Source organism: Sceloporus occidentalis, unplaced genomic scaffold (genome assembly GCF_023333645.1).
Source record: "Sceloporus occidentalis isolate IW3139 unplaced genomic scaffold, rSceOcc1.0.p SCAF_39, whole genome shotgun sequence".
NCBI classification, from domain to species: Eukaryota; Metazoa; Chordata; class Lepidosauria; order Squamata; family Phrynosomatidae; genus Sceloporus; species Sceloporus occidentalis.
This window is the reverse complement of record NW_028317019.1, coordinates 3,375,633-3,386,297: the sequence shown is the minus strand read 5'-3', so window position 1 is coordinate 3,386,297 and position 10,665 is coordinate 3,375,633. Positions and strand designations below refer to the sequence as shown.

Below are 10,665 nucleotides of genomic sequence, written 5' to 3'. Positions count from 1 at the left end.
GGCCTCTTCCTTCAGGCAGTCCCTGATGTTGCTGGGTCTGCCTGATCGCTCCCTCTGAGGCCGAGATGACAGTTGAGGAGGGAGGGGCCTCTTCCTTCAGGCAGTCCCTGATGTTGCTGGGTCTGCCTGATCGCTCCCTCTGAGGCCGAGATGACAGTTGAGGAGGGAGGGGCCTCTTCCTTCAGGCAGTCCCTGATGTTGCTGGGTCTGCCTGATCGCTCCCTCTGAGGCCGAGATGACAGTTGAGGAGGGAGGGGCCTCTTCCTTCAGACAGTCCCTGATGTTGCTGGGTCTGCCTGATCTCTCCCTCTGAGGCCGAGATGACAGTTGAGGAGGGAGGGGCCTCTTCCTTCAGGCAGTCCTTGATGTTGCTGGGTCTGCCTGATGACTCCCTCTGAGGCCGAGATGACAGTTGAGGAGGGAGGGGCCTCTTCCTTCAGACAGTCCCTGATGTTGCTGGGTCTGCCTGATCTCTCCCTCTGAGGCCAAGATGACAGTTGAGGAGGGAGGGGCCTCTTCCTTCAGGCAGTCCTTGATGTTGCTGGGTCTGCCTGATGACTCCCTCTGAGGCCGAGATGACAGTTGAGGAGGGAGGGGCCTCTTCCTTCAGGCAGTCCCTGATGTTGCTGGGTCTGCCCGATGACTCCCTCTGAGGCCGAGATGACAGTTGAGGAGGGAGGGGCCTCTACCTTCAGGCAGTCCTTGATGTTGCTGGTCTGCCTGATGACGCCCTCTGAGGCCGAGATGACAGTTGAGGAGGGAGGGGCCTCTTCCTTCAGACAGTCCCTGATGTTGCTGGGTCTGCCTGATCTCTCCCTCTGAGGCCGAGATGACAGTTGAGGAGGGAGGGGCCTCTTCCTTCAGGCAGTCCTTGATGTTGCTGGGTCTGCCTGATGACTCCCTCTGAGGCCGAGATGACAGTTGAGGAGGGAGGGGCCTCTTCCTTCATGCAGTCCCTGATGTTGCTGGGTCTGCCCGATGACTCCCTCTGAGGCCGAGATGACAGTTGAGGAGGGAGGGGCCTCTTCCTTCAGGCAGTCCCTGATGTTGCTGGGTCTGCCCGATGACTCCCTCTGAGGCCGAGATGACAGTTGAGGAGGGAGGGGCCTCTTCCTTCAGGCAGTCCTTGATGTTGCTGGGTCTGCCTGATGACTCCCTCTGAGGCCGAGATGACAGTTGAGGAGGGAGGGGACTCTTCCTTCAGGCAGTCCTTGATGTTGCTGGGTCTGCCTGATGGCTCCCTCTGAGGCCGAGATGACAGTTGAGGAAGGAGGGGCCTTTTCCTTCAGGCAGTCTTTGATGTTGCTGGGTCTGCCTGATGACTCCCTCTGAGGCCGAGATGACAGTTGAGGAGGGAGGGGCCTCTTCCTTCAGGCAGTCCAAGATGTTGCTGGTCTGCCTGATGACTCCCTCTGAGGCCGAGATGACAGTTGAGGAGGGAGGGGCCTCTTCCTTCAGGCAGTCCAAGATGTTGCTGGTCTGCCTGATGACTCCCTCTGAGGCCGAGATGACAGTTGAGGAGGGAGGGGCCTCTTCCTTCAGGCAGTCCCTGATGTTGCTGGTCTGCCTGATGGCTCCCTCTGAGGCCGAGATGACAGTTGAGGAGGGAGGGGCCTCTTCCTTCAGGCAGTCCCTGATGTTGCTGGGTCTGCCTGATGGCTCCCTCTGAGGCCGAGATGACAGTTGAGGAGGGAGGGGCCTCTTCCTTCAGGCAGTCCCTGATGTTGCTGGGTCTGCCTGATGGCTCCCTCTGAGGCCGAGATGACAGTTGAGGAGGGAGGGGCCTCTTCCTTCAGGCAGTCCCTGATGTTGCTGGTCTGCCCGATGACTCCCTCTGAGGCCGAGATGACAGTTGAGGAGGGAGGGGCCTCTTCCTTCAGGCAGTCCCTGATGTTGCTGGTCTGCCCGATGGCTCCCTCTGAGGCCAAGATGACAGTTGAGGAGGGAGGGGCCTCTTCCTTCAGGCAGTCCCTGATGTTGCTGGTCTGCCCGATTACTCCCTCTGAGGCCGAGATGACAGTTGAGGAGGGAGGGGCCTCTTCCTTCAGGCAGTCCCTGATGTTGCTGGTCTGCCTGATGGCTCCCTCTGAGGCCGAGATGACAGTTGAGGAGGGAGGGGCCTCTTCCTTCAGGCAGTCCCTGATGTTGCTGGGTCTGCCTGATCGCTCCCTCTGAGGCCGAGATGACAGTTGAGGAGGGAGGGGCCTCTTCCTTCAGGCAGTCCCTGATGTTGCTGGGTCTGCCTGATGGCTCCCTCTGAGGCCGAGATGACAGTTGAGGAGGGAGGGGCCTCTTCCTTCAGGCAGTCCCTGATGTTGCTGGTCTGCCCGATGACTCCCTCTGAGGCCGAGATGACAGTTGAGGAGGGAGGGGCCTCTTCCTTCAGGCAGTCCCTGATGTTGCTGGTCTGCCTGATGGCTCCCTCTGAGGCCAAGATGACAGTTGAGGAGGGAGGGGCCTCTTCCTTCAGGCAGTCCCTGATGTTGCTGGTCTGCCTGATTACTCCCTCTGAGGCCGAGATGACAGTTGAGGAGGGAGGGGCCTCTTCCTTCAGGCAGTCCCTGATGTTGCTGGTCTGCCTGATGGCTCCCTCTGAGGCCGAGATGACAGTTGAGGAGGGAGGGGCCTCTTCCTTCAGGCAGTCCAAGATGTTGCTGGGTCTGCCTGATGGCACATCATGATGATTATGATGGCACATAATCTGCCCCGCACCCTCAGGTCCTCTGGGAGGAATCTATTGCAGCCTTTAAAAACCAGGGCCTTCTCTGCAATTACTCCCAAACTATGGAACGGTCTGTGAGACGAGATCCGTCAAATTGCCAGCTTAGACAACTTTAAAGAAGCTGTCAAGACGGATCTCTTCCGGCAGGGCTTTCCTGAATAAAAGTGCCGGCCACAGAGTGACTGCCCCCCACATCATGTATTAGCCCACTGCTCTGTCCTCTCTGTATTTTTTATTGTGTTTTTAATAGATATTTTAACATGTTTAATCCTGTTTTAAGGGGGGGAATTTGGGACATAATTTTGTAAATGTGGATTTTAATGTGTTGTGAGCCGCTTTGATTGTCTTGTCACAGAAAAGTGGGATACAAATAAAAGATTTATTTATTTATTTATTTATTATTTATACCCCCTTCCCCAAGTACCTGGGTCCCAAGGAAACCCCCAAGGAGGAGCTGGGAAGGAAAGAAGAACAGGAGGCCTGATAGGCCCCCTGCCTTTCTTTGGGGGAAGAAGAGGGGCTTCCTTCCTTCTTACAACACCCCAACTCTCCCCCAGAAGACCCTCCAGCCATTCCTCTGAATTGACGAGGGCTATCCCCACTTCACTCCCTCCCTCTGAACAGACTGTGAGGGTAGTAATGGCTTCAGGGGCTCAGACTGTGCATGCATAGATGCCCCAAAGGCCCCTCCTCAGCATGCGCAGGGATCGAAAGGCCCTTGCTGCTGATGCTTTTTCCACTGTCGGCCTTTGGAAGAAGGGAAAGAGTACGCCCTCCCTTCCTTCCTTTCTTCCTTCCGGAAAGGAGCCCGAGCTACAGAGCTGGACTCAGGAGGGAAAGGCTGGGAAGGCTCTGCTTTGTACATATAGCTCTTTCTCTCTCTCTCTCTCTCTCTGTGTGTGTGTGTGTGTGTGTATAAATTTATGTGTGTTTGCCTCTGTTTTTGTGGCTAGGAAAGGATCTAAGGCCTGAGGAAAGAAGAAAGTGTCGATTTTGTGCAAATGCAGAACTTCTGTGCATCAATGAGTACAGTGTGTTGAAACAACAAAGAACTTTATTAAGAACGCATAGTCAGAAATTCAGCATTTAAGTCAGAACTGCCCACCTCAAGCCAAAGAATACATTTAAACCCCAAAACCTAAAACTCCACCCTCTTTCAAACCTAGCCCCCACCTCCAATACCCACAGTCTATGCCCCACAGGTAACAAGGCCCCTTTTGCCATTCCCATAGACTAGCCCTTTCTGTTAATACTGGCCTCTAACTTTCATCAACCAACATCCCACAAATTCCAAAAGCTGTCATTGCCATAACTATACTAGCCAGCTGCAACAAATCCCACCCCCTCTATTCAGCTAACCTATACCACGACCAATAATCCCCAGTCAATCTTATAAACTAAAGCAATGATATATACTAATAGCAATTAGAACCTAAACCTAACAAAATAAAATTTAAAAACATAAACAGACATACGGACAGACACACCTAACACAAAACATCACAATTCTTGACAAAAATAATGTTAGTTCACTTCTGGGATTTGTGTGGCTTTTCTCCTGTGTGTCACTAGTTGTGACTTCCAAGAAAAACATTTCCCACAATGCTGGCATTTGTATGGCTTCTCTCCTGTGTGGACTCTCTGATGTTTCGCTAGGTCTGACTTCTGAGAGAAACATTTCCCACAATGCTGGCATTTGTATGGCTTCTCTCCTGTGTGGACTCTCCGATGCATCACTAGGACTGACTTCCAAGAAAAACATTTCCCGCAATGCTGGCATTTGTATGGCTTCTCTCCTGTGTGGACTCTCTGATGTGTCACTAGGTGTGCCTTCCGAGGAAAACATTTCCCACAATGCTGGCATTTGTATGGCTTCTCTCCTGTGTGGCCTCTCCGATGCATCACTAGGACTGACTTCTGAGAGAAACATTTCCCACAATGCTGGCATTTGTATGGCTTCTCTCCTGTGTGGACTCTCTGATGTATCACTAGGTTTGACTTTAAAGGAAAATCTTTCCCACAATGCTGGCATTTGTATGGCTTCTCTCCTGTGTGGACTCTCTGATGTCTCACTAGGTGTGACTGCCGAGAAAAACATTTCCCACAATGCTGGCATTTGTATGGCTTCTCTCCTGTGTGGACTCTCTGATGTCTCACTAGGTCTGACTTTGAAGAAAAACATTTCCCACAACGTTGGCATTTGTATGGCTTCTCTCCTGTGTGGACTCTCTGATGTGTCACTATGTTTGACTTCAAAGAAAAACATTTCCCACAATGCTGGCATTTGTATGGCTTCTCTCCTGTGTGGACTCTCTGATGTTTCACTAGGTCTGACTTCTGAGAGAAACATTTCCCACAATGTTGGCATTTGTATGGCTTCTCTCCTGTGTGGACTCTCCCATGCATGACTAGGACTGACTTGTAAGCAAAATTTTTCCCACAGTGATGGCATTTATGTAACTTCTTTGTTGTGTGGATTCGCTCACGACTGACAAGTTCTTCTGTAAAGGAGAACAATGACAGAGAAGACTGAATCTCAGCGTTAAGAGAGGAAGGTGTTACTCCAAGATTTAGCCCTACATTCACCCCTCCCTATTTCAGGTTAAATTAATAAAGTTGGTGTGAGTGACCCGACATGACCCTGTTCTGGATGCCCCCAAATCCATATAATGGTTGTATCCTTACTTATAGGAGCTTGCAAAGAAGAGATTGTAGGGAAACTGCCATAAGGAAATCAGTGGAAGCAGAAAATCAGGCAGTTGAAAAAATTCCATTAAATATATGTCAAAATATTTTGATTGAAAAGTGGCATCGTATCTTGTGAGACGGCCATAGAGTCCTGATCCAGACCCTAAGGCATGATGCAAGCTAACTGCAGAAGACGCTTCATGCTGTGTGACACAAGGAGATGCCTCACAACCAATACAGTATACAGCTCACATGCGGACTGATGTGGGTTGGAGTTGGGTGTAGAAGAGATTGTGAAGTTGATGGAAGTCAGTGAGGAGAGCTGGTACATATTTGTTTTCTATTCCAACTCAAGATAAAGAACCTCCAAGGACTTGGAGGAAATCAACTGTGTCTATGAGTTATTTTTAAGTGTGGCAAATAGTCAGTGCATTGCCAATACCTATATCTGGAGATTTTCTTCTGTTCTCTGCTATGTTATTGTTGATCTCTGGGAGTGTCACCTTCAGATTGTGCTATACATTGGCTTGTGAATGGGACCCAAATTCAGAGCCAAGAAGGACCTGAGAGCCAGTGTGATGATCCTTTTTGGCTGAAGAATTTCCACCAAGGACCCACTGCATTTAATTCAGTTTCAGACAATTCTTTCCCCACCCAGGAAACATTCTAAAGCAATTTAAACCTTTTCGAATGTTTTGTTTCTGCCCCCAAGCAACAATTTCAGTATAAATATCAGCCCCAACTGACTAGTCTTCAGCATCAGTCCAGTTGCAGAGAGACACTCCATTGGTTTACATTGCTAAACACCTCACTACACTCGCCAGCCTCACTTGTCATGGGAGTTACTGACTTCTCTCCCCATTCTGGACCCTCAGCAATTGCAATCAAGTTCCATCTAGGTAATGTATTACCATTAGCAAAGCCTTGCACTATTCACCACGACCACCTTTGTTACCTAGTTCTTGTGTATGTTCATGAACACTTAGATGTATGTGTGTGTGTGTTTTGCTTTCCCCTTAAATGAAACACAGAAACCTATTTGAAATGCCTTTGGAGTCTGTGTGCTTTGCGGCCTGATATAGTTGGGATGAATCCCGAGATCACGGTTGCCCCAATCTCTCCTTTGAGCTAAGCATGAAATTTCCCTAAAAGCATAGCACTTGCGGGTGTCCTCCCCAGACTCCAGCATTTCAGGTAACAAAGCACTTCTGGAATCAACCATGGAGCTAAGCAAGCTCAGGTTGGAAAAGAAACGAGAAAAAGGAAATTTTTTCTGTCCCTCTTTCCTCTCTTCATAGACATTGCTCATAATTGCTAAATATGTTAGAAAACAAGGGCCTGAACCAGTTCTCATCAGTTCAGGTCTTAAAATCTGTCGAGTTGGTGGCTGCCTCCCAATCCCCAAGGCCCCTCTCCTGGCCCTTCTTAGAGATCCCTTCCTGTCTGCACAGAGCTAGGCAATCCTGGCTTTGCTCCTGCCTTCCCCTCCTGGCTCCCAGAGGCCTGATCCCCTTCCCTTTCTCTCTCTGCTCTCCAGCCTTCACTCTTGCCCATTTGCACTGCTTCAGCATTTCACCTTCACCATCTCTTTCCTGCTTTTCTGTTTTTCACATTCCCTCCATCTCTCTATCACAGACACACACCCACAGAGTGTGATGCACAAAAGGGACACTTTGAGACTCATTTCTTGAGAAAGGCAGGACAATCAATTTACAAATAATGCATTAGGAAAAGCAGAATAAAGGGGCTGGGACCTGGATTCCAATTTCGGTGAGGTTCATGGAGAGCCTTAAAACAGCTTTAAGACAACTCCAAGACAGGGATGGACTACTGTTGGGGACTGGGGAGAGTCACATTGGCTGCCACAGGATCTTGAGGCAACCCCACATTGTGTCGCCTAAAAATATGGCATAATATTTTGCCCCTCAATATCCCACAGCATCCCTTTGGGGAAGTGGAGGCCATTTGGCACTGCTGGGCCCTCTCTGGGCCATTGCAGGGTCAAGGGAGGACTTTTTCCCACAAAGCCTCTCCAGAGCCTGGAAAAGTGGAAACAAAAGCCAGGAGACTTGTTCAGGAATGGGCTGAGGACCATTTAGGGGCAAAAAAGCATTAATATCCATGGCTCCTTCCCACAAAATTCCAGAATTAGCAGTTTAGGGTTGGATATCCTTACAAAGTGGAGAACAATAGTGCCTCACTAAAACTAAAAATTCCAAGATTCCACAGGAATATGTTTTGACAATTAAATAATGTGTGAAAGGGAACTAGGAATGGTAGTAGAGGACAAGTTGGGCATGTGTCAACAGTGTGATGCAGCAACTGAAAAGGCCAATGTGGTCCTAGGCTGTATCAATAGGAGTATAGTGTCAAGATCAAGGAAAATAATAATGCCACTCTATTCTGTTTTGGTAGGGCTCACTTGCAATAATCCTGTGTCCAGTTCTGGGCACCACAATTCAAACAAATGCTGAGAAGCTGGAGCATGTCCAGAGAAGGAAAACCAAAATGTTGAATGGTCTGAAAACCATGCTCTCTGAGGAACGACTTAGGGAGCTGGGTATGTTTAGTTTAGAGAAGAGAAGGTTAAGAGGGGACATGACAGCCCTGTTCAAATATTTGAAGAGATGTCATATTCAGGATGGAGCAGGCTTGCTTTCTGCTACTCCAGAGAAAAGGACATGGAACAATGGATGCAAGCCACAGGGACAAGAGATTCCACTTAAACTTTAGGAGGATCTTCCTGACAGTAAGAGCTCTTCAACAGTGGAATATAGGCCCAGTACTGACCATGGAAAAGGGGTGGTCTGCAGCTGCCCCTTTCCATGGAGGATTTGAGCCAGGGCAGCGATACTGGCAGCCAAGAGGCCCCAATCCAGCACAATTCCAGGCCATGGAGAAGCGGCAAAATGCTGCGTCCCTGTGGCCTGGAAATGGATGTCCTTGGGGCTTCATGCCCCTGGACACCATGGGAGCCAGAGCTATGGCAGAAAGGGGCCTCTCTCCCTGCCATCATTCTCGCAGCCATTTGGTGGCTGTGAGAATGAGGTGCGTGTCCAGAAGGAGCTCTTTCAGGTTTAGACATGGTGCGTGCATGACATCATAATAGCAGTGCCCATGTACACAGGGCGCTGGCATTATGGTGCTGCTGGTATGTATTACGGTTAGGGAGCATGTATATGATGCGCTCTTCCCAACCCTAATACCGGTGCTGGTACGCCGCTTGTTGACGGTCTGTACTGCGCCATATTCCCTCAGAGTTTGGTGCTCTTTCTTTGCAGGTTTTTTGACAGAGACGGGATGGCTATCTCTCGGAGATGCTTTGAATGTCTATTCCTGCATGGCAGAGGATTGAACCGGATGGTCCTTGCAGTCTGTTTCAACTCTTTGATTCAATAATTCTAAAGTGGAATTATAGCGTTCTGACATTGAATTATGAAAGGGCCCTCAGTCTCCACAGGAAGGGCAATGGATTCAGCTTCCTTACCCACAGAGGCCACATTTTCATAATTCTCCATCATTACAGAACTGTACATAAGTTTCTGCTTCTTTGTCAACAGTTTCCATTCCTCCTCGGTGAAATATATCGCCACATCCGCAAAGGTCACCTGCAATGGAAAATAGCCCTCATCCAGAGAATGACCAATAAAAGGGGGGGGGGGGAGTACATGGTGCATTGCAAATATTATTTCAACACTTCAGAATTCAGTCCAGCAAATAAACTTTAAAGTCTGCAAGCAAGCAAAAAGCTACAGCCTCTGAGATCCAGATTGTCTTGAACCCTTTCAATATAATATACAATATAATAAAGAATATAATTTAGGCCATTTCGGGGATATTATTGATTGATTAAGATACTGACTATCCAGACATGTATAGTACATTTAGTCACCAATAAATTATAGTGCATTTAGCCATATCTCACCTAATTTCAGAGGCAAATTTCATTTTTAAAAAACAGTTCTGGGGAGTACTCTGGCCTTGAGGGCCACTGGGCCCACCCTCAATTTAGCTCCAGAGATATTCTTCCATATCCCTCAGCATTTCAGAGATGGGGAAAGAAAGACACATCTGGATAAGCAACACCAAAAGGGGGTCAAGATGGCCAAAGTTGTTAATGATGAAGATCACAAAAGTGAGGAAGGGTACAGCAGTTTGATTTGGCCCCCAACTCCTGGCAAGGGCAAGACCCTGCCCCTTCTCTCCTCCCTTCTCCTCTTTTGAGTTGTTGAGCTGCACACATCTTTTGAACTTGGAACACATTTTGCAGCAACTGAACTGACTGAGGAGAAGGGAGAAAGTGGGAGGAGGAGAGAGAACTAGGACATTTTCAAAGCCCCTGAAAAAAATGAGGTGACAGAGGATTAACCAGGACTCTCTCTGCCAAACTGGGACAGTATGTTCTTCCCTTGCTTTCATGAGGTGGCCCAGCAGGGACACAAATGAAACTAATAGTCAGAAAATTCTTCTCTATGCTATAATAGCAGCAAGGTCAGTGTTTGCAAAACAATGGAAAAAAGAAGAATGTCCTACAATTGAAGAATGGAGGTTGAAAATGTTAAGATTTTTTTGAAATGGATAAATTAACTTACTTTGTAAATAATAAATCATTAGATAATTTCTATAAAGAGTGGAATGTTTGGAAGGAATATATTAAGGAATGGAATTTTTTGGGATGAGTCCTGTAGAATATGCCAAAAGAGTTGAAATGATATTGGAAAATATGAAATATAGAACATATGAAGGTAAATATATGAAGAAAAATAAATAAACAACACAGTGGTGATATTGATAACATAGTATATGGTATAAGGTGGAATGAAAAAAGTATAGAAAAGTAACGTGATAACAGGTATACAAGCCTTTATTCAGAAGTATTAAGAAGCCATTGGTAAATAGTTGGTAAAGAGATAAGAGTTCAGTTAAAATAAAATGGTTTTTATTTTTGGAGAGATCTGGAGAACCAGGAAGTTTATTTAAAGAAATCTACATAAGTCTAATAGATAAAAGGGTTTGCTTGATAATGTAATTGGATTGTCATATGTCTTTTTGTCATTTGTAATTTTTAATATTTTCAATAAAAACTTTTAAAAAAGAAATTAATAGTCAGGATGGCAACTTACAAAAGAGTTGTTGTACCTCGGCAACCTCTTTCTCTTGGAGCCCAACTCCCTCTGCTTGGCCCCTGTGTCGGCCATTAGGTAGAGAGGTCTTGGTGGCCTTACACTTGGATCACGTCCAGCAAAAGATACCGC

At 47.6% G+C, this 10,665-nt stretch overlaps 1 protein-coding gene across 1 annotated transcript in view; it reads right to left on the bottom strand.

Moving 5' to 3' along the window:
* Positions 1–4,070: 4,070 nt before the first annotated feature.
* The window catches only part of LOC149290422 (uncharacterized), a 106,519-nt gene continuing 99,924 nt past the window's right edge, over positions 4,071–10,665 (bottom strand). Inside the window, exons 2-3 of the mRNA XM_089489327.1 lie at positions 8,898–9,018; positions 4,071–5,223 (exon numbers count right to left, since the gene is read on the bottom strand). Of these exons, the coding sequence (XP_089345453.1) occupies positions 4,247–5,223; positions 8,898–9,018 (1,098 nt within the window). The 3' untranslated portion in view covers positions 4,071–4,246. The remainder of the gene's footprint in view (positions 5,224–8,897; positions 9,019–10,665) is intronic.